Raw genomic sequence first — 24593 nt, forward strand, 5'->3', positions numbered from 1 at the left:
AGTATTCAGACCCTTTGCTATGAGATTCAAAATTGAGCTCAGGTGCATCCTGTTTCCATTGATCATCCTTGAGATGTTTCTACAACTTGATTGGAATTCCTCTGTGGTAAATTGATTGGACATGATTTGGAAAGGCATACACCTGTCTATATAAGTTCCCACAGTTGACAGTGCATGTCAGAGCAAAATCCATGCCCTGAGGTTGAAGGAATTGTCCGTAGAGCTCCGAGATAGGATTGTGTCGAGACACAAATCTGGGGAAGGGTATAAAAAATATCTGCAGCATTGAAGGTCCCCAAGAACACAGTGGCCTCTATCATTCTTAAATGGAAGAAGTTTGGAACCACCAATACTTCCTAGAACTGGCCGCCCGGCCAAACTGAGCAATCGGGGGAGAAGGGCCTAGGTCAAGCAGGTGACCAAGAACCCGAGTTCCTCTGTGGAGATGGGAGAACCTTTCAGAAGGACAACCATCTCTGCAGGACTCCACCAATGAGGACTTTTTAGTAGAGTGGCCAGACGGAAGCCACTCCTTAGTAAAATGCATGACAGCCCGCTTGGAGTTTGGCCTGAATGCCAAGCGCCATGTCTGAAGGAAACCTGGCACCATCCCTACGGTGGCAGCATCATGCTGTTGGGATGTTTTTCAGCGGCAGGGACTGGGAGACTAGTCAGGATCGAGGGAAAGATCAACGGAGCAAAGTACAGAGAGATCCTTGATGAAAACCTGCTCCAGAGTGCTCAGGACCTCAGACTGTGGTGAAGGTTCACCTTCTAAAAGGACAATGACCCTAAGCACACAGCCAAGACAATGCTGGAGTGGCTTTTGGACAAGCCTCTGAATGTCCTTGGGTGGCCCAGCCAGAGCCTGGACTTGAACCAGATCGAACATCTCTGGAGAGAAAATAACTGTGCAGCAACGCTCCCCATCCAACCTGACAGAGCTTGAGAAGATATACTGCTATACCCAAAATGGCGTAGCAGTAGGACGTGTGTGTTTGTCTTGGTCTTATCCCGTGTAAATAGCCAGTCTTTTTCGTATATATCTTAATCTCACTTTCTATCTGCAAACTAAATATACTTTCCTGCAACCCGCCTCACCCAATGTGGCACACATCTGCTATTTTTATTCCTTATAACTCGAACTTCCATCAGGAGCTAGCCAGCTAACTAGCTACTAGTTTTTGTTAGCCACGACTAGCGTTCTTCACCTTTTTCCCGGTCACCAGCCAGCCAGCCTTAGCTCGAACAACACCTGCCTGTCTGCACAGCGTGATATCAACCCAGAGCATATTGGACTGCTTCTCTCTACCACATCACCGGATTCCTGCTGCTCTGGATCATTACACCAGATCTCGTAGCAAACTAGCTGCAAACGAGTGGCTACTGTTAGCTAACGCCACTGTCCCTAAGCAAGCACCAGCTAGCCTTGAGCTAGGCCCATATACCAGCTAATTCTAGGGCTTCAATACCTCCTTTGCCAATTGGCCTGGACCCATTATTGTCAACACGAAGCCCCGCCGATCCAGCACGACTGGACTGCCGAAGTGATCGGCCGATGTGGTCTCATCAGGGTATTCTGTTACAATGTCGCCGAAGAACCATGTACTAGCCCCGGCCCACTAGTTTTTCTGAACGCTGTGTTCCCTGCTTGCCTAGCGTAGTAGTGACTACCGAACGGCACCCTGACTCGCCTATTGCTGCTCTTTTGACCCCCTGATCACTCGGCTGCACAGCTGATGCCCCCTGGACTGTTTCAATAACACGGTAACTCATTTTGTTTACCTGTCGGCCCCAGCCTCGAACTCAGGTCCTGTATGTACTTAACTGACCCGCTCTGCCCATTCATCGCCATTTACCTGTTGTTGTCTTAGCACTCCTGATCAACACCTGTGTTTGCTTTATGCCTCTCTCTAATGTAAATATGCCTTGTCTAATGCTGTGTTGGCTAGTTCTTATTGTTTTATTTCACTGCAGAGGCCTCAGTCCCACTCAAAATGCCTTAGATAGCTCAGTCCCACCCCACACACATGGAGACCTCACCTGGCTTAACTGGTGCCTCGAGAGACGAAACCTCTCATATCATCACTCAACACCTAGGTTGACCTCCACTTTACTCACATCCTACCATACCATTGTCTATACATTATGCCCTGAATCTATCCTACCACGCCCATAGATCTGCTCATATTATTCTCTGTCCCCAGCACACTAGACGATCAGTGCTTTTGCCTTTAGCCGTACCCTCATCCTACTCCTCCTCTGTTCCTCTGGTGATGTAGAGGTTAACCCAGGCCCTGTAGCCCCCAGGGCTAGGACACTGATGTCCTAGCCATGTCTGAATCCTGATTTAGGAAGGCTAACAAGAAATCTGAAATATTCATCCCCAACTACAACATTTTCCGCCAAGATAGAACTGCCAAAGGGAGTGGAGTTGCAATCTACTGCAGAGATAGCCTGCAGAGTTCTGTCATGTTATCCAGGTCTGTGACCAAACAGTTTGAGCTTCTACTTTTAAAAATCCACCATTCCAGAAATAAGTCTCTCACTGTTGCCGCTTGTTATAGACCCCCCTCAGCCCCCAGCTGTGATCTGGACACCATATGTGAATTAATTGGCCCCCATTTATCTTCAGAGTTTGTACTCTTAGGTGACCTAAACTGGGATATGCTTAACACCCCGGCCGTCCTACAATCTAAGCTAGATGCCCTCAATCTCACACAAATTATCAAGGAACCTCCTAAGTACAACCCTAAATCCGTAAACACGGGCACCCTCATAGATATCATCCTGACCGACCTGCCCTTTAAATACACCTCTGCTGTCTTCAAACAGGATCTCAGCAATCACTGCCTCATTGCCTGCGTCCGTAATGGGTCCATGGTCAAACGACCACCCATCATCACTGTCAAAAGCTCCCTAAAACACTTCAGCGAGCAGGCCTTTCTAATTGACCTGGCCCGGGTATCCTGGAAGGATATTGACCTCATTCCATCAGTAGAGGATGCCTGGTTATTCTTTAAAAGTGCTTTCCTCACCATCTTAAATAAGCATGCCACATTCAAAAAATGTAGGACCAGGAACAGATATAGCCTTTGGTTCACTCCAGACTTGACTGCCCTTGACCAGAACAAAAACATCCTGTGGCATACTGCATTAGCATCGAATAGCCCCCGCGATACGCAACTTTTCAGAGAAGTTAGGAACCAATATACACAGACTGTTAGGAGAGCAAAGGCTAGCTTTTTCAAACAGAAATTTGCATCCTGTAGCAAACTCCAAAAGGTTCTGGGACACTGTAAAATCCATGGAGAATAAGAGCACCTCCTCCCAGCTGCCCACTGCACTGAGGCTAGGAAACACTGTCACCACCGATAAATCTATGATAATCGAGAATTTCAATAAGGATTTTTCTACGGCTGGATATGCTTTCCATCTGGCTACCCATACCCCGGTCAACAGCTCTGCATCCCCCATAACAACTTGCCCAAGCCTCCCCATTTCTCCTTCACCCAAATCCAGATAGCTGATGTTCTGAAAGAGCTGTGAAATCTGGACCCCTACAAATCAGCTGGGTTAGACAATCTGGACCCTCTCTTTCTAAAATTATCCGCCGCAATTGTTGCAACCCCTTTTACTAGCCAATTCAACCTCTCTTTCTTATCGTCTGAGATCCTTAAACATAGGAAAGCTGCCGCGGTCATCCCCCTCTTCAAAGGGGGAGACACTCGAGACGCAAACTGTTACAGACTAATATACATCCTACCCTGCCTTTCTAAAGTCCTCAAATGCCATGTTACCAAACAGATCACCGACCATTTTGAATCACACCGTACATTCCCTGCTATACAATCTGGTTTCTGAGCGGGTCATGGGTGCACCTCATCCATGCTCAAGGTCCTAAATGATACCATAACCACCATCGATAAAAGACAATACTGTGCAACTGTCTTCATCGACTTGGCAGAGGCTTTCGACTCTGTCAATCACCACATTCTTATTGGCAGACTCAACAGCCTTGGTTTCTCAAATTGTCGGTACCTCTGTTTGTCTCTATGGGGGTTCCACAGGGTTCAATTCTCGGGCCAACTCTTTCTCTGTATACATCAATGTTGTCGCTCTTGCTACTGGTGATTCTCTGATCCACCTCTACGCAGACGACACCATTCGGTATACTTCTGGCCCTTCTTTGGACACTATGTTAACAAACCTCCAGACGAGCTTCAATGCCATACAACATTCCTTCTGTGGCCTCCAACTGCTCTTAAATGCAAGTAAAACTAAATGCATGCTCTTCAACCGATCGCTGCCCACACCCGCCTGCCCGTCTAGCATCACTACTCTGGACAGTTCTGACTTAGAATCTGTGGACAACTACAAATACCTAGGTGTCTGGTTAGACTGTAAACTCTCCTTCCAGACTCACATTAAGCATCTCCAATGCAAAATTAAATCTAGAATCTGCTTCTTATTTTGCAACAAAGAATCCTTCACTCATGCTGCCAAACATACCCTCGTAAAACTGACTATCCTACCGATCCTTGACTTCGGCGATGTCATTTACAAAATAGCCTCCAACACTCTACTCAGCCATTTGGATGCAGTCTATCACAGTGCCATCCGTTTTGTCACCAAAGCCCCATATACTACCCACCACTGCGACCTGTACGCTCTCGTTGGCTGGCCCTCGCTTCATATTTGTTGCCAAAGCCACTGGCTCTAGGTAACCTAAAGGTCTTTGCTAGGTAAAGCCCCGCCTTATCTCAGCTCACTGGTCACCATAGCAGCACCCACCCGCAGCACGCGCTCCAGCAGGTATATTTCACTGGTCATCGCCAAAGCCAACTCCAGTTCTCTGCTGCCAATGACTGGAACGAATTGCAAAAATCACTGAAGTTGGAGTCTTATATCTCCCTCACTAACTTTAAGTATCAGCTGTTAGAGCAGCTTACCGATCGTTGCACCTGTACACAGCCCATCTGTAAATAGCCCACCCAACTACCTCATCCCCATATTGTTATTTATTTTGTTGCTCTTTTTTTATTTCCTTACCTCCCTAATCTTACTACATTTGCACACACTGTATAAAGATTTTTCTATTGTGTTATTGACTCTACGCTTGTTTATCCCATGTGTAACTCTCTGTTGTTTGTGTCGCACTGCTTTGATTTATCTTGGCCAGGTCGCAGTTGTAAATGAGAACTTGTTCTCAAATGGCTTACCTGGTTAAATAAAGGTGAAATAAAAAAAATATTTAAAAAAGATCTGCAGAGAAGAATGGGAGAAACTCCCCAAATACAGGTGTGCCAAGCATGTAGAGTCATACCCAAGGCTGTAATCACTGCCAAAAGTGCTTCAACAAAGTACTTAGTAAAGTGTCTGAATACTTATGTAAATGTGATATTTCTGTTGTTTTTTAATACATTTGCAAACATTTCTAAAAACCTGTTTTTGCTTTGTCATTATTGTGTGTTGATTGATGAGAAAAACAACAACAATTTAATACATTTTAGAATAAGGCTGTAACGTAACAAAATGTGGAAAAAGTCAAGGGGTCTGAATACTTTCCGAATGCACTGTACATAAGATGAGAACGGGCAATAGCGCTGCTACAATTGGTAAACATTGAATTATTCATTTTAACTGATTAATTACAATTAAACAAGACTCATGGGGTACATTAAATCAATTGATAACCATGAACTCAGTAAAGGAGTTGCCTTCCAACAATACAAAATGTAGCTGAGAGATTTTAGCTTTCATCTAAAATTATTCAAACAAAAAGTCCCTAGCTCTCAGACGGATGAGCTTTATACAACAGGAATGCTGCTGGAATGAGGCTGAGGGGGGCAGCTTCCCCGTTCTCTCAGAGGAACTAACGCGTCGGCATGCCCAAATATGGAACGCGGATTTTCTCTTCAGAACTAAATACTCGATCCCACATTAGTATATCAATATATATATAGTTAATACATGGTATACATTATGTGGTCTCCACGGTTACGTTAACCCCATCGCGGCATTGTTCATCACATTTGGACACGGAACAATCAAATATAATTTCAGCAGAAAATTAGGCTAATAGCTATCCATGCTACATGCAATTCAATCAAACAAACTTGCTTTAAAATTAACAAGTGAATTGCTACTCATTTTATATGCCTACAAAATATGGCGTCCACATAATATGTAGGCCTAGGCAGCGCAGTTCAACGTCTGATGGACAATGCCTATCAATTTGTAACCATGTAACAATGTGGACCGTGCAACATCACAGTAACGTAGTCTACTGTAGTTACAATATAACAGTCAGATCACAAAACAACGTATATCAACAGCCTACAAACATGTTGACAAATTAGTCTACACGTCGTTGTGTATTAGTCTGCACAGCGATTTCAATAAATTAGGTGAAGAATGTATAGAAGTACATTCTTAATCCAGCCATGCTTCACTGTTCACTTTTCTTGCCTACATGAGCGTGTTAATTAACAATCGGTTTACAATCAAAGTAGTTCCTGGCAATCGCGTCATAATCATGACGTTACGTTGTTGGGCGTGCACAAATAGTTTCTATCCAATCAATTCCCTTTGCCAATCTTGACAGCATGCGTGTGGGCTGATTCGTTTTGCATGGCCAGTGCACCGGGTGGGTGGAGATTTTATTAATGGACCAATGGAATAGTCTAAAATACACAGACTACGCTCACCCGTGGCACCGGGCCATGCAACACGAACTAGCCCAATGTTTGGTGTGTATATAAAACGGCATGTTACTAGCTGCTCACTCAGAGTGAATTTATCACATAGAACAACATACCCTGAACGCAACCTTATGTGTGGGTATAAAGGTTTTTCTTATACAAGGTTGAAAAAGATAGCTCAAGACATTGGATCACGACAATACTGCGGTCATTCATCTGTTGACAGCCTTCGTGGACCACTGCTCTGTTCTACATCTTGGATTTTCCCTCACTTTTAGAAGTGAAATTCTTTTTAGTTTTGAACTTGGGTCATTGCTGAAAAAGAGGGGTGCTTGCGTTGATGCGTAGGCCTACTTTTTGCTGACACCGTCATTTGTTGATCAATATCCTGAGACTGTTTAAACAACTGGTAAGCTCACTTTCCTACGACTTTATGTCTACAAAAATGGAGCAGCCTTTTTATCATGACGACTCTTTTATCTCGGCTTATGGCCACTCTGATGCTGCATTGCACGACTACAAACTCCTAAAGCAGAATATGAATTTGAACATGACCGAGCCATATCGCAACCTCAAGTCTGACTTGTACCAAGCAGCGCACCAGGACGTCGGGTCACTGAAGCTTGCTTCCCCTGAACTCGAAAGGCTTATCATCCAAAACAGTAACGGTATAATTACTACTCCCACCCCAGGCCAGTACTTCTACAACCGGAGCATCACGGATGAGCAGGAGGGCTTTGCGGAGGGCTTCGTGAAAGCCCTGGACGAGCTCCACAAGATAAACCATATGCCCATGGCCCCGCCCAACGTGTCTATTGGAGCGGGTGGTGTGACGACCTGTTCGGCGGCGGCCTCTAGTGTCTTCGGCTCCTCCCTGCAGCCCGAGCCTCCAATCTACACAACACTGAACGCTTATTGCCCAAACACTAACCTCTCTTCTACATCCAGTTACCCCAGTACCACCATCAACTACTTACCGCCGCACCACCAGCAGAGCCATCACCAACAGACGTCGACGCACGCGTCACACCCCTTTCAGTACTCTCTACCTGGCGCTGGGGTCCATCCACAGCGCCTTGTGGCTTTCAAAGAAGAACCACAAACCGTCCCTGAAATACACAGCAGCGACGGTTCCCCGCCAATGTCCCCAATCGACATGGAAAACCAAGAGATAATCAAGGCCGAGCGGAAGAGGCTTAGAAACCGATTAGCAGCAACCAAATGCCGGCGCCGCAAACTGGAGCGCATCTCCCGGCTGGAGGACAAGGTGAAAGTTCTGAAGTCGGACAATGCTGGGCTCTCCAACACAGCGAATGTGCTTCGTGAACAAGTCTCCCAGCTCAAACAGAAAGTCCTAACACATGTTAGCAGCGGCTGTCAGCTGATGTTGACGAGCAAAATGGAGGCATTTTAAATGGAGAGGCGAGGGCATTACGCAGAGTAATTCATAATTTAGAAGTGACAACACTGGAGGAATGTTCTACATGAACAGCACTGGAAGAGGCCATATACCGGCAGGCTATTGTTAGTAATAACAATACTGTCGCAGGCTGTGTGTTGGCTGCTCTCATTTCGGGTAAAAGACTGACAAATGGTACTTCCGGCTGCTGGACACCGCACAAGGGACCATATATCCATATACATGACAACAGGAACAGCATCCAGACTGAACATAGACACTGACACTGAGTGACTAGAAAAACAAACCAGAGACCACTTGATAGGCTGGTTTTGATACCTAATCAATGGAAATGTTATTGTATTGTTTGTAATTTTGCATATCGTCATGCAATGCTGCATTCATTAAATGTTTAAGTTATTGTTTGCCAGGTTGATCCTGACAAATTAATATTTTTCATGTTTACAATGTATTTTTTATTTGTGCGATGTATATTTAAGTAAAGTCTCATGTTCAAAACGATTTTGGCTTCATGTTTGTCTATTGGTGTCATTATGCCATTCATGGTGTTTGATAAAAATGCGACTTTGAAATTATATTGGTCGTTGAAGTATGATGGCTATATGCGCAGAGGATTTACTGAAGTCTAGTGTTATGCATAAACAACCACCTTACGCGTGTGAATCAAATGGCTAGTTTTCATTGAAGATGGGTTTAGGTCATGCTCCTTTACAATGAGAGATTCGATGCTATTAGACTACATTCAGGCCTTCATGTCCAGAACGTCAGCGCGTTACCTTTTACGCACAGCGTGTCCATATAAGGACTCTTCTGGTAGAGATTACGTCACTGTGAGCGAAGCTTTATGGAAACTCCCGCCTTCCTCGCAAATTGGTTTCATTACACTTCATCTAACACTTTGTATCAATAAGATGGTTTGGCACAACGGAATTTCCAATATTATTATTGAAACTAAGCTGGCGCATAGGGTAATAATTAAGAACTGCGCTAAGGAGCATAACAAGGGGACATTAACTTTGACCAGATATGGACTTGGCACAGTCATAATTTCGCAAGGGTGATCAATAAATAACTACGGACAAAGTTCAGCCACTAACTTGACTATTTTAAATTACAGTATATTGTATATACATTTTTCATATGGCATGAAGTGGTCAACCACTAGACAAAAATATTCAAAGTCGTCCCATATTCAAGGTGTCTGTCCTCAGTCCATCAATTCTCTAGTTGAATCATCTATTTGTATAAAGACTTATGGCCACCAGCTCATTCTGGGCACATTGTTTCCCATGATGCCTAGCCAGGGTAACTTAACATGGTGGTTGCGTACACACCACAGTTAAGACAGATTCGGGTCTTATATTTGAATGAGTGCACATGGAAGTGACAGTGGCCTTTGGAATGCCGGGGGTGTTTAAAGATGCCACACCGCTTGGCAGAGCAGTAGAAGCGAGTGGGCATCTGGTGTGTTAGCGCATCTGTGTGTATGGATGGGTTGGGTTGGCATTGCCAAGGACAAGAACATTGTGGGGACATCAGAAAAATATGTGAGGCCCTGTTCTCTTTGAATTGAGTCAGGGATATGGGAAAAGTCCCAGTAAAGTCGAGTTAATTGAAGATTAGTCATCATACATTATCTTCTTATCCAAACAGTTTTTTAAATTCAAGCCCTTCAAAGTTGGCAACAGTTGCAACTCCTGTTGTTTTGCGGTCTTTGGCAGACAGAGGAGTTATTGAGTATGCACAAGCTGCTCTCAGAAAAACAGGAGGGGAATTCTGTCCTGTTAAGCAGTTAATGATGTAGGCTACAGCAGCCAGCTAGGCAAACAACCCAGCCAGCCTGCTCTCCACAACCTTCAGCACACTTGAGAAGAAAATCAAATAAAACCACTTCAAAAGAATCGCTGAACGCTGGGGTTTTGACACACTTTCTCACCTCAGCTGTTTTGGAGAGAGGTTAACACTTTTATTTTTATTTTTTATGCCCCAATATGGAAAATATCAGCTACGACACCTACGTGTATTCCATTTGTGTATCTTTCAGTTGAAATAGTCCAACTAGTATTCATAAAAACAAGTGCAGTTTCCACCGTTTCAATGTTTTAGTACAAAAAACTTGTGTAAGATTTATTTATTTTGATTTTGTTATAACACATACATAATTAAAATGTGACAGTCAAGAGCAAAGGTGTCCTATTTGAACGCTTCTCTCTCCTATACCAATTTCTTGTACTCTTCTATTGTTTTCACTTCTCGACACATTGGTGGGAACGTAAATGTTCCATTGCCAGATGGAACAATGTTTTTTGGATACATGATTTCTCAGATCCCACCAAGGGGGAAATACATAAAAACATGGTGTTCACATGGTTATTTATGTATAGGCCTACACAACATGTATAAATACACACGCACAACCTGCCCATTTCAGCTTCTCGCTACCACAGCCCACAACCAACAATGTCTGTGGGAATATCTGTGATGCAGGTGATGACGTATGAAGATCTGGGGTGGGTTTATTTTCCTCTCCTCTAGCCCCCGTTCACTCCTACAGGCCTCACTCTCTCGCTCCATCTCCCACATTTCTCTCGCATCATACATATTCCTCCCACCTCACCATGGCCATCTGAGCTTCTTTCAATAATTACATAACTCATTTCCAAGACATTTAGACCTACGTAGGACAATGCAGATTCAATGGGATTTTGCATGCTGAATGTCTATCTAAAAGGCGACATGGGTCTTCAATAGGAATCATCTAAAACACTACTACAAACTTTTTCCATCTATCTCAAACCGAGGGAGGTAATCCCATAATCTTTTAAAGACAGTCAATTTGTGATAAGTAGGAGTCTACATAATGTCTGGTTTCTCAGTCCCATGTGTCACCAGAGGAGTAAGTTAAGTTGTAATAGAATGGAGGTGATATGCAGTGTACAGCTCACCATGAATGACCTCTGGAACACAGGGAACAGATTATAACCTCTTCTGAGACATGCAGGGTTCACTATCACCCTGGGAGATACAAGAAGCAGTTTGGTCATAACAAGTGGGGTCATTCAAAAATAGAGAATGTTTATAATCTATTACAATATAAAATCTTTAAAAGGGCAACTACACTTCCTGATCTGGCCTCGTTTTTAGATTACCGTAGGGTAATTAAGAAATGCCAGCGGCCATGACTGAATTCAAAACATGAGTTGTTATCAGGGTGTGATTTGATGTGGGTGTCTTGTGTGTGTGTGTGTTCGCAGGTGGGAAGAGTTAACCAAACTATTTTGCCAATTAGCGGACTGTCAATAAATTACACAATGTAAATGCAAATATTTTCATGTTGTACACCTGTTAGTTTTCATCGTGTTTTACATTTTTGTATTATCATTTCTACAATTTATAGTTGGTTTGAGGTATTTAAGTCATTGACATTTGCAGCTATTGGATTTTTTTACATATTGTCCCATGTACATTGTGTAATTTAGCAATGGTCCCTAACTAGCCCCATTGGTACAGCATATCCAAAGGCAACCCAAGCACAGGCATTACAATCTGGTAACTTGCAGCTGCACTCCGAATTAATGATTACTTGTGTACTGCCAGCTGTGGGCAGGAATGAAACAAACCCAACCTTAATTTACATTGTGATGCAGTCACGACCACAAGTCCCACAAAACTCAGTTTTAGATGAGACTATGACCAAAATGATCCTATTTACACATTATACTAAATTTAGACAGCATAATGAATGTTTATGACTCGATGCCACATAGGCTGTTTTCTAAATGAGAAGTTGTTTTTTAGGGGCAGTTGCTCTTTAAAACTAATTTGTTTTGTATTGTATCAATTAACAAAACCTATACAAAACCAATGCCTTTCAGAAAAACAGGGACATTGCTTGTTGAATATGTGCATAGCACCATCTAGTGGTTAGTAACTAAAGCTTACGATTAACTCTATACCAGTGTTTATGTCATATTCCAATATAAAAGTACTGAATAAAACACTTGGTTTTAAACTATATTTTCTTTAAAAAGGCAAAAGCAACTTCCAAATGCCTCATCACTACAAACAAAACTAGAGAACAATTTAGCTAGAAATTCTGTTTTTTTTATTAACATTCCAGTTCATACTCACATGGCACTGTTTGAATTGTAATCAAAACAAATCAAATGTTATTTGAATACAACATGTTTACCTTACAGTGAAATGCTTAATTACAAGCCCTTAACTAACAATGCAGTTTTCATAAAAATATGTGTTAAGTAGAAGTTAGATAAGTTAAAAATAAAAAATCATTAGAGAACAGCAGTAAAATAAGCCCCGTGATGGAATCAACATCAAGCCTAATACACAAATGATATATCATTTTCAAGAACTCTCACAAAACACATCCCCACTGACAGTGTAGTTGACACAGAATCAATGCGATCAGCAGACTCAGTCAGTCAGCGATCCAGCTAACAACAGTAAGTGCTCAGTTAGTACCCTGTATAGACGTAGCACCTCTACGGAGGTGTGGATGGATCAGTTCTGTTTGGAGAAAAACTCCTTGCTCTTCTGGATGTCTGGAACGATGGTGTCTCTCCCTGGTCTCCTTCCTGCTGGGCACACTGATAAAGAGAAACAAGTCACACATCTGCCCTGTGACCATACAGTGTATATCAAACACATTTGCTCACTAAATGTACTGTATATTCTAATAAGAATAGGAACTGAGGTGAAGAGGGGCTAGAGGTCAAGTAGCACTAGAGTGCATACAATGAAGGTCTATTGGTGCCTAACAATAAGAGTCTCCTGCCATGTCCTGAGATGTCAGCACATGCTACGCTAAATCTCCAACCTGCTCTCTGTCCCCTCCTCCTATTACCCTCTCCAAACTTGTCAGTGTGCTGGAAGGCCTGCACCAGGCACAGTGTCTCATCCACGGAGCACGCTACTGGCAGGTCATTGGTGGGGATCTGCCTCAGGATGTCCTTGTCACCAATCACAAACAGACCTCTGGACAGTAGTGTCATGACGTTGGCCTGGGGGTAGGTTTATGACAGTCATAAATACCTCTTCCCCCCCCTTTTCCTCTCTCTACCCTACTGATGTTACATTTGCAAATCCCTTGGTTAACATAGAGATTCTGGGAACATCAGAAGGTGGGGGAAAATTAACTATATTCTGGTAAGCCGACCAATTGAACATATGCAGTGGTACTTAATGAATATGATGTCAGTTCGGTTGTCATCTGAGACATTCTCATCAATGACAAGATGACAAACTCTACAGTGGAAAGTCTACACATCAGAGTTATCGGATTAACATGAAATTGTTGTTCAATTTAAATGTTTGAATATTAAATTATTCGTGATGGGATGAAATGTGATTTTAGCTTCTAAAATGTGAGATTTGGGTTTTCATAAGGTAGGGCTCTGCTCAATCAGTGGCCCGCCCCTGTGAAGGGACATGGGCTATAAAACTTCAGACACGCCCACCTCTCCCTTCCTATATTAAGCCTTGACGACAATATAACCTCCTGTTCCGAGGATGTGAGGACGACGGTCCGATGTCAGAATGGTTCAGATAATAACTACAGAACGAAGCCAACATCAGCGTGAGCTTTGGTTGCGAATGGTATGAACTTTGAACTCTTATTCACTACAGAAGTGATACCTCCTAGCCGTTGAGTTAGCAACAGCCGCTGCAAACGAGGGTTAGGAAGAAACAGACAGAGTATCCAGTCTACCCCACAACAACGTTACTACAACGGATTCAAGTTATGATTTAATGTGTAATTAGTTAGGTATTTAGTAAATAAATAATTAAACCCAATTTTGTATTGCTGGTTCAACTTGTTAGCCAGGGTTCGTGCAGATAACTGTTAAGGTTTTCTTCTGTCAAAGGAGAGGAGGACCAAAATGCAGCGTGGTTACTTGTATTCATCTTTAATAAAGATGAAAACACAAACAATACAAAACAAACGTGAAAACCTAGACCAGCCTATTTGGTGCAAACAAACACAGAGACAGGAACAATCACCCACAAAACACTCAAAGATTATGGCTGCCTAAATATGGCTCCCAATCAGAGACAACGATAAACACCTGCCTTTGATTGAGAACCACTTCAGGCAACCATAGACTTTTCTAGATAACCCCACTATACCACAATCCCAATACCTACAACAACAAAAAACAAGACAAAACACACCACATAATTAACCCATGTCACACCCTGGCCTGACCAAAATAATAAAGAAAACACAAAAATACTAAGACCAGGGCGTGACAATAACCAAGAATTTACAACTTTCAGATGAGACTGAATTAATATTGACGTAAAATATGACTAGGTCTTTAAGAGTTTATTTGGAAGATAACAGCTCTATAAATATTATTTTGTGGTGCCCGACTCTCTAGTTAATTACATTTACATGATTAGCTCAATCAGGTAATATTCATTACGGAGAAATTATTTTATAGAATAGCATGTCATATCACTTAATCTGGCATAGCCAAAGACACAACAGTAGGGAGGAAGGTTATTACAGGTAAAGGGTTGAGCCCTGTATAAAGGTCAGGAAATGGACAGCTGTGAGAGAGAGAGAGAGAGAGAGAGAGAGAAAGAGAAAGAGAGAGAGAGAATAGGATTATAAGACTTGTCCCAGAGCTTGGTAACAGACCTGTAGGCTATGCCCTCGTCCTCCTTCAGCACTCCGTAGTCCCTGGAGATGGCCTGAGTGGGGTCAGCCAGCAGAGGGATCTTCATAGGGCCCAGACCTCCCTGTTTCTTTTCTGTGTTGATCCTGCACAGGAGGGGGAGAGAGAGAATCACTATTACACACACAATAAATACAGTACTATAGGCAAATGCACTGCACGCCTGCATGATTATTGATGACTTGAACAGTGGCCGCTACACATCTGCTGTGTATCTGAAGCTGAAAACCGACTCAGTCAGTCTTCCAGGGTCTTATCACAGCTACACAGGCTGACAGGAGAAGCTTAACTCTGGGCAGGGTGGGGCTTCAGGACCCTATGCAGCCTAGTGCATTTACTTCCTGGATTCCTCTTCACAAACATGAAAATGATTACCGAACAATAGCCACAAGTTGGGGTATTAAGTTAGATATATGCAGCAATATGCAAAATAATTAAATAAAAACATAGATTATACAGAAGTACAGTAGAGGATAAGATTCTGGTTTGTTTTACTTTATCAGTATTTTCCATATATGACCCTAGTATAGGTCTCACCAGGCCAGGTGAATGAAGTGGGAGTCTGTAGAGGCTGCCAGGACCTCACAGTCACTCTTCCTGAACTCCTCAGCACGTTCACTGAAGGCCACAATCTCAGTGGGGCAAACAAAGGTGAAGTCCAGCAGGTAGAAAAACAGCACCACATACTTCCCGTAGGGAGAAAAGACAAAAGGTATTTCAAAAGTATTGCATATGGTTTATGGTAATTTGCCAAATAGTTACAAATCTGCTTCCATGACTTAACCTCAACAGCATGGGATGTGTATAGCTAAGCAATGATTTAAGTCTGAGAAATGTTGAGTATGAATGTACTTTTTGTGTTTGTAGTTGATTTCACACCAAAGCGAAGCCTCTGTAGTAGGACAGCTTGACCTCTTTGAACTGTCCGTCCACTACGGCTGTAGCAGTGAACTCTGGGGCTGGCTGGCCACTGTGATTCACCTGACGGGAATCAGAGTGGAAAACCTTGGTTAGCGGCATTACAGGCCAATAGACTTAATATTTCGAGAAGGGCATTCATTGAGCTTAAAGTCAAATTTATGTTTGAGTACTATAAGCCTAGCCTCACTGACAAAAATGAAAGTGTGTCTCGACTAAGAAAGCTGACATTTGGATTTCTTGAGACATGAAAACCTGTCGTTGAGAGTCAGGAATCTTTGACAACACTATTGTCTGCCTCAAAACACTTGAGTACATGCCCGAAGCACATGACACACTGCACAGTCATGCTTGAGGTTGAGGAATTGGTTTCTTTGTAAAGTCTTCATGCAGCAACCTCTCAATGAAGGACACCATAATATTTGCACACAAGCTTGTTTTCAAGTACCCATTGCTGCGACGAAAGGACAGTTCACTGAACTCACTGCTCCAAAGGGGACCTCTAAGCTGCAGATAATGACCTTGAGAAAAATGTACTTAAAACATGAAATAACAGAGGGATATTATAATCATATCCTATTCTATTATTTTTTAACTCACATCACATTTTTATAATTGTTACTTTAGGCTTTGAATAGATGATCTCAGACCAGTGAGCAGAGGATTTTCCCCCACATGACACAGCAAGAAAGTAGCAGAGGAGAATCAAACACAGAATACTAATTGTTCTGATTACCAAATAAAACCAGAAATCTGTCTCATAAATCTTTATCATGAAACATGAACTTCAGATAAGAGTTTGGTAGAGTTAAAGCTGGTATTAAACATGAAACATGAAACATTCTTCTATCAATCTACTGCATTCCAAACACTGTAAGATAAAACGTGTAGTCTACAATAGCCTATTAAAAGAACACTGCAGTTCACACACAGCCAACAACCAAACTAATTTAGGCTGTCTGATCTATTTCCCTACAGTGTAGCCTACTCTAGCTAGTCTGTCAGCAGTTTAATAGTGTCAGTTTGACTGTCAGTAGAGTGTAGGTTTATGTTATTGCTAATTTCTCAGGTCACTGCCACACAAGTAAGAAGAGATAGTACCAGTGTCTGAGTTTGTGTCAAAGAAAGTGCACAATTAAGTGGCAACATATAGACTAGGCCATTACTGCTGTCAGAACACGGACATAGTAATAAAGTTGATCAACAACTGACCAGTAACTAAAAGCTGAGGAGATGCAAATCCCGCGAGAATAGGCTGTCTCAGCTTTCTGTAAGTGAAGAATTTGATTGACGTTATCAATCGCGGAAAATGAATATCACAGAGTTTCTAAACCCAGACACACAACATCACGAGACTCCCGAGAAAATGACCACGCAGACTAGGCCGGAGTTTGAGAAGTCAATGAGAGAACTGAAACGTTCTTCCTTAGTTGTTAATTTTCTAAATCTAAAGGCACAACCTAGATTCGAGTCAATGTCTTAAGTAGTTTAACATATTATTACCTGAACTTCGTGAAAGTGTCGAACTGACACATTTACATTTTCGTCAAAAACAGCTTTATATCCAAGGTGTGCCTTTGAATTTACGGCATGCACATGCGCAGTTTGGCGCGAGAAGAGCGTTAGACCCGATTTCTGCGCATGAGTTTAGCTAGCAAATGTCGCCATGACATCGCCTACCAGCGTGATCGGTATTTCTGTTGGAGAAGTAGTTTCTGCCAATCTTCCAACTGTAGGTTACTGTCTTTTTGGGGGATAAGCCACACTCATCCTAATCGGTACTAGGAAACTCGGAAATGTCCTACTTGCTGATTCGTTGAACGCAACACGTCTATAACTACAACTACATTGAACAAAAATATGAATGCAAACATTTAAAGTGTTGGTCCCATGTTTAATTAGCTGAAATAAAAACATACCAGAAAACGTCAAGGCCGGATCGGTAGGATAGTCAGTTTTACGAGGGCATGTTTAGCAGCACGAGTGAAGGATGCTTTGTTGCGAAATAGGAAGCCGATTCTAGATAAAATTTTGGTTTGGAGATGCTTAATGTGAGTATGAAAAGAGAGTTTACAGTCTAACCAGACACCTAGGTATTTGTAGTTGTCCACGTATTCTAAGTCAGAACCGTCCAGAGTAGTGATGCAGGCAGGCAGGTGCGGGCAGCGATCGGTTGAGGAGCATGCATTTAGTTTTACTTGCATTTAAGAGCAGTTGGAGGCCATGGAAGGAGTGTTGTATGGCATTGAAGCTCGTCTGGAGGTTAGTTAACACAGTGTCCAAAGAAGGGCCAGAAGTATACCGAATGGTGTCGTCTGCGTATAGGTGGATCAGAGAATCACCAGCAGCAAGAGCGACATCATTGATGTATACAGAGAAAAGAGTTGGCCTAAGAATTGAACCCTGTGGCACCCCCATAGAGACTGCCAGAGGTCCGGACAACAGGCCCTCTGATTTGAGACACTGAACTCTATCTGAGAAGTAGTTGGTGAACCAGGCGAGGCAGTCATTTGAGAAACCAAGGCTGTTGAGTCTGCCGATAAGAATGCTGTGATTGACAGAGTCGAAGGCCGTGGCCATGTCGATGAAGATGGCTGCACAGTATTGTCTGTGTCTTTAGTTCAGATTATTTGTTTTAAAAAGCCTATGTGATCTATAGGCTTAGAGAGCTTCATAAGCCATTTATTCAATTGTGTTGTTTGAATAGTGTGAGAAGACCACAACATTGGTGAGAATCACAACATAGGGTACAACATCAATTCTAGCTCTTAAATGCATATTTCGGTATTTTGGCAGAGTCAAATGGACTCGTGGATACCATTTTTATGCCTCTGTGTTCAGAATAAAGGAAGTTAAGAGGTAGTTTCGCACACCAATGCTAACTAGCGTAACTAGTGTAAGTCTATGGGTATCTGCTAACATGCAGTAGCCGATATTTGATGTACAATTTTCAATTGCAGTACTATTTAGTCTGCAGTTATTATTCTGTTACCAATAATATTTAGATGTTAATAGTGTCTTCTGTTACAATTATTGCGTCTCATCTTTGAACTTTTAGGACAGAGACTTCAAAACCTTATTCCATATGATTTATTTTTTGACTGTCTTTTTTGTTGCCATTTATGAATGTGTAATTCAATTTGTTTCTATGGACAAAAGTAGTAAAGGCCAAATTCAATATCAAATTCTTAATCAACTAGCAAAATGATCCATGGTATCAGCGGCTTAGACTTTAAGAAATAAAGCATAGACAGGCCTAATGATTTTGAACAATGATTTTTTTTTTCACCTTTATTTAACCAGGTAGGCTAGTTGAGAACAAGTTCTCATTTGCAACTGCGACCTGGCCAAGATAAAGCATAGCAGTGTGAACAGACAACACAGAGTTACACATGGAGTAAACAATTAACAAGTCAATAACACAGTAGGAAAAAAAAGAGAGAGTCTATATACAATGTGTGCAAAAGGCATGAGGAGGTAGGCGAATTATTACAATTTTGCAGATTAACACTGGAGTGATAAATGATCAGATGGTCATGTACAGGTAGAGATATTGGTGTGCAAAAGAGCAGAAAAGTAAATACATAAAAACAGTATGGGGATGAGGTAGGTAAAAATGGGTGGGCTATTGACCAATAGACTATGTACAGCTGCAGCGATCGGTTAGCTGCTCAGATAGCAGATGTTTGAAGTTGGTGAGGGAGATAAAAGTCTCCAACTTCAGCGATTTTTGCAATTCGTTCCAGTCACAGGCAGCAGAGAACTGGAACGAAAGGCGGCCAAATGAGGTGTTGGCTTTAGGGATGATCAGTGAGATACACCTGTTGGAGCGCGTGCTACGGATGGGTGTTGCCATCGTGACCAGTGAACTGAGATAAGGCAGAGCTTTACCTAGCATGGACTTGTAGATGACCTGGAGCCAGTGGGTCTGGCGACGAATATGTAGCGAGGGCCAGCCGACTAGAGCATACAAGTCGCAGTGGTGGGTGGTATAAGGTGCTTTAGTGACAAAACGGATGGCACTGTGATAAACTGCATCCAGTTTGCTGAGTAGAGTGTTGGAAGCAATTTTGTAGATGACATCGCCGAAGTCGAGGATCGGTAGGATAGTCAGTTTTACTAGGGTAAGTTTGGCGGCGTGAGTGAAGGAGGCTTTGTTGCGGAATAGAAAGCCGACTCTTGATTTGATTTTCGATTGGAGATGTTTGATATGAGTCTGGAAGGAGAGTTTTCAGTCTAGCCAGACACCTAGGTACTTATAGATTTCCACATATTCAAGGTCGGAACCATCCAGGGTGGTGATGCTGGTCAGGCGTGCGGGTGCAGGCAGCGAACGGTTGAAAAGCATGCATTTGGTTTTACTAGCGTTTAAGAGCAGTTGGGGGCCACGGAAGGAGTGCTGTATGGCATTGAAGCTCGTTTGGAGGTTAGATAGCACAGTGTCCAAGGACGGGCCGGAAGTATATAGAATGGTGTCGTCTGCGTAGAGGTGGATCAGGGAATCGCCCGCAGCAAGAGCAACATCATTGATATATACAGAGAAAAGGGTCGGCCCGAGGATTGAACCCTGTGGCACCCCCATAGAGACTGCCAGAGGACCGGACAGCATGCCCTCCGATTTGACACACTGAACTCTGTCTGCAAAGTAATTGGTGAACCAGGCAAGGCAGTCATCCGAAAACCGAGGCTACTGAGTCTGCCGATAAGAATATGGTGATTGACAGAGTCGAAAGCCTTGGCAAGGTCGATGAAGACGGCTGCACAGTACTGTCTTTTATCGATGGCGGTTATGATATCGTTTAGTACCTTGAGCGTGGCTGAGGTGCACCCGTGACGGCTCGGAAACCAGATTGCACAGCGGAGAAGGTACGGTGGGATTCGAGATGGTCAGTGATCTGTTTGTTGACTTGGCTTTCGAAGACCTTAGATAGGCAGGGCAGGATGGATATAGGTCTGTAACAGTTTGGGTCCAGGGTGTCTCCCCCTTTGAAGAGGGGGATGACTGCGGCAGCTTTCCAATCCTTGGGGATCTCAGACGATATGAAAGAGAGGTTGAACAGGCTGGTAATAGGGGTTGCGACAATGGCGGCGGATAGTTTTAGAAATAGAGGGTCCAGATTGTCAAGCCCAGCTGATCCAGGTTCCAGGTTTTGCAGCTCTTTCAGAACATCTGCTATCTGGATTCGGGTAAAGGAGAACCTGGAGAGGTTTGGGCGAGTAGCTGCGGGGGGGGGGGCGGAGCTGTTGGCTGAGGTTGGAGTAGCCAGGCGGAAGGCATGGCCAGCTGTTGAGAAATGCTTGTTGAAGTTTTCAATAATCATGGATTTATCGGTGGTGACCGTGTTACCTAGCCTCAGTGCAGTGGGCAGCTGGGAGGAGGTGCTCTTGTTCTCCATGGACTTCACAGTGTCCCAGAACTTTTTGACAAGCAATGTATACTACTGCTGGAGTTCAATGACACTGCCCCCTAACAATATTTTTAATAAAGCGCACAGGGGAAAAAACAGGCCTGTCAGAGCCTGAAGACCCACTGTGTAAAATGATATAGAGCTACAGATAACTGCCAAAATAAAGGAAACACCGCCAACATAAAGTGTCTTAATAGGGCTTTGGGGCACCACGAGCCAGAACAGCTTCAATGCACCTTGACATAGATTCTACAAGTGTCTGGAACTCTATTGGAGTGATGCAACCCATTCTTCCACAAGAAAGTCGATAATTTGGAGTTTTGTTGATGATGGTAGAAAATGCTGTCTCAGGCGTCACTCCATAATCTCCCATAAGTGTTCAATTGAGTTGAGATCTAATGACTGTGACAGCCATGGCATATGGTTTACATAGTTTTCATGCTCATCAAACCGTTCAGTGACCACTCATGCCCTGTGGATAGGGGCATTGTCATCCTGTGGGGTCATAGCTATGGTAGACAAAATAATGACGTGCCCAACGTTTTTATTCATGACCCTAAGCAGGTGGAAAGTGTTAAGTTCCTCTGCGTACACATCACAGACAAACTCAAATGGTCCACCCACACAGACAGTGTGGTGAAGAAGGCAAAACAGCGCCACTTCAACCTCAGGAGGCTGAAAAAATTGGACTTGTCACCTAATATCCTGACAAACCTTTACAGGTGCACAATCGAGAGCATCCTGTCAGGCTGTATCACTGCCTGGTACGGCAACTGCACCACCCTCAACCGCAAGGCTCTCCAGAGGGGGGTGCGGTCTGCACAACGCATCACCGAGGGCAAACTACCTGCCCTCCAAGACATCTATAGTACCCAATGTCACAGGAAGGCCAAAAAGATAATCTAGGACAACAACCACCCAAGCCACTGCCTGTTCACCGCTACCATCCAGAAGGCGAGGTCAGTACAGGTGCATCAAAGCTGAGACTGCTAAACAGCAATCACTAACTCAGTGAGGCTGCTGCATGCATACAGATTTAAATCACTGGCCACTTTAATAAATGGATCACTAGTCACTTTAAATGATGCCACTTTAATAATGTTTACTTATCTTACATTACTCATCTCATATGTACATACTGTACCTTATACCATCTACTGCACCATGCCTGTGCCGCTCATCCATATATTTATATGTACATATTCTTATTCCTCTCTTTAGATTTGTGTGTATTAGGTAGTTGTTGGGGAATTGTTAGATATTACTGCACTGTCAGAACCAGAAGCACAAGCATTTCGCTACACAAAATCAAATCAAATCAAATTTTATTTGTCACATACACATGGTTAGCAGATGTTAATGCGAGTGTAGCGAAATGCTTGTGCTTCTAGTTCCGACAATGCAGTAATAACGAGCAAGTAATCTAACTAACAATTCCAAAAAAAACTACTGTCATACACAGTGTAAGGGGATAAAGAATATGTACATAAGGATATATGAATGAGTCATGGTACAGAGCAGCATAGGCAAGATACAGTAGATGATATCGAGTACAGTATATACATATGAGATAAGTATGTAAACCAAGTGGCATAGTTAAAGTGGCTAGTGATACATGTATTACATAAGGATGCAGTCGATGATATAGAGTACAGTATCAACGTATGCATATGAGATGAACAATGTAGGGTAAGTAACATTATATAAGGTAGCATTGTTTAAAGTGGCTAGCGATACATTTACATCATTTCCCATCAATTCCCATGATTAAAGTGGCTGGAGTAGAGTCAGTGTCATTGACAGTGTGTTGGCAGTAGCCACTCAATGTTAGTGGTGGCTGTTTAACAGTCTGATGGCCTTGAGATAGAAGCTGTTTTTCAGTCTCTCGGCCCCAGCTTTGATGCACCTGTACTGACCTCGCCTTCTGGATGGCAGCGGGGTGAACAGGCAGTGGCTCGGGTGGTTGATGTCCTTGATGATCTTTATGGCCTTCCTGTAGCATCGGGTGGTGTAGGTGTCCTGGAGGGCAGGTAGTTTGCCCCCGGTGATGCGTTGTGCAGACCTCACTACCCTCTGGAGAGCCTTACGGTTGAGGGCGGTGCAGTTGCCATACCAGGCGGTGATACAGCCCGCCAGGATGCTCTCGATTGTGCATCTGTAGAAGTTTGTGAGTGCTTTTGGTGACAAGCCGAATTTCTTCAGCCTCCTGAGGTTGAAGAGGCGCTGCTGCGCCTTCCTCACGATGCTGTCTGTGTGAGTGGACCAATTCAGTTTGTCTGTGATGTGTATGCCGAGGAACTTAAAACTTGCTACCCTCTCCACTACTGTTCCATCGATGTGGATGGGGGTGTTCCCTCTGCTGTTTCCTGAAGTCCACAATCATCTCCTTAGTTTTGTTGACGTTGAGTGTGAGGTTATTTTCCTGACACCACACTCCGAGGGCCCTCACCTCCTCCCTGTAGGCCGTCTCGTCGTTGTTGGTAATCAAGCCTACCACTGTTGTGTCGTCCGCAAACTTGATGATTGAGTTGGAGGCGTGCATGGCCACGCAGTCGTGGGTGAACAGGGAGTACAGGAGAGGGCTCAGAACGCACCCTTGAGGGGCCCCAGTGTTGAGGATCAGCGGGGAGGAGATGTTGTTGCCTACCCTCACCACCTGGGGGCGGCCCGTCAGGAAGTCCAGTACCCAGTTGCACAGGGCGGGGTCGAGACCCAGGGTCTCGAGCTTTATGACGAGCTTGGAGGGTACTATGGTGTTGAATGCCGAGCTGTAGTCGATGAACAGCATTCTCACATAGGTATTCCTCTTGTCCAGATGGGTTAGGGCAGTGTGCAGTGTGGTTGAGATTGCATCGTCTGTGGACCTATTTGGGCGGTAAGCAAATTGGAGTGGGTCAAGGGTGTCAGGTAGGGTGGAGGTGATATGGTCCTTGACTAGTCTCTCAAAGCACTTCATGATGACGGATGTGAGTGCTACGGGGCGGTAGTCGTTTAGCTCAGTTACCTTAGCTTTCTTGGGAACAGGAACAATGGTGGCCCTCTTGAAGCCACTCGCATTAACATCTGCTAACCATGTGTATGTGACCAATATGATTTGATTTGATTTGATGGTGCAATGTTAAATGCTTAATTAACTCCGGTACCACACCTATGTGGAAGTACCTGCTTTCAATATACTTTAAATCCTTAATTTACTCAAATATGTCCATTATTTTGGCAGTTGCCTGTACATTCTGTTTATAATCTCCCTATAATGTACTGTACATGGGCAGAAACATGATCTATCAATCCTAGGAATTATACAGAAGAAGGAAGGGATGAGAGTGTGCCTTGATAATGTGCAGGAGAATTGGAGAGGGTGGAGCAGGCTGTGTATTGCTGTCTATCCTTTAGGCAGCAGAATTGGAGAGGGTGGAGCAGGCTGTGTATTGCTGTCTATCCT

The 24593-nt window shown here is 43.4% G+C and overlaps 2 protein-coding genes across 2 annotated transcripts; one reads left to right on the forward strand and one right to left on the reverse strand.

The window, feature by feature from the left end:
• The first annotated feature begins 6780 nt into the window (after positions 1-6780).
• LOC112258860 (transcription factor jun-B) lies at positions 6781-8625 on the forward strand. The gene has a single exon (XM_024433491.1). It carries the CDS (start codon positions 7138-7140, stop codon positions 8116-8118), a length of 981 nt encoding a protein of 326 aa, XP_024289259.1. The 5' UTR covers positions 6781-7137; the 3' UTR covers positions 8119-8625.
• A 3587-nt stretch (positions 8626-12212) lies between these two features.
• On the reverse strand, positions 12213-15845 carry LOC112259223 (peroxiredoxin-2). Its single transcript, XM_024433961.2, has 4 exons — positions 15705-15845; positions 15363-15511; positions 14789-14911; positions 12213-12731 (listed from the first exon to the last, which is right to left on the reverse strand). The coding sequence occupies exons 1-4, from the start codon at positions 15843-15845 to the stop codon at positions 12596-12598; spliced, it is 549 nt and encodes a 182-aa protein (XP_024289729.1). The 3' UTR covers positions 12213-12595.
• Positions 15846-24593: the final 8748 nt, after the last annotated feature.

This window comes from Oncorhynchus tshawytscha, linkage group LG09 (genome assembly GCF_018296145.1).
Source record: "Oncorhynchus tshawytscha isolate Ot180627B linkage group LG09, Otsh_v2.0, whole genome shotgun sequence".
Taxonomy (NCBI): Eukaryota; Metazoa; Chordata; class Actinopteri; order Salmoniformes; family Salmonidae; genus Oncorhynchus; species Oncorhynchus tshawytscha.

Bases quoted from the DNA above. Each gene is read 5' to 3' on its own strand.
- LOC112258860 (XM_024433491.1), top strand. From the start codon at position 7,138: ATGTCTACAAAAATGGAGCAGCCTTTTTATCATGACGACTCTTTTATC.
- LOC112259223 (XM_024433961.2), bottom strand. From the start codon at position 15,845: ATGCCGCTAACCAAGGTTTTCCACTCTGATTCCCGTCAGGTGAATCAC. The intron at 15,512-15,704 runs GTGTGAAATCAA...CCCTACGGGAAG, and splicing joins ACTACAGAGGCTTCGCTTTG to TATGTGGTGCTGTTTTTCTA. The intron at 12,732-14,788 runs GTCTGTTACCAA...TCTCTTTATCAG, and splicing joins GACGAGGGCATAGCCTACAG to TGTGCCCAGCAGGAAGGAGA.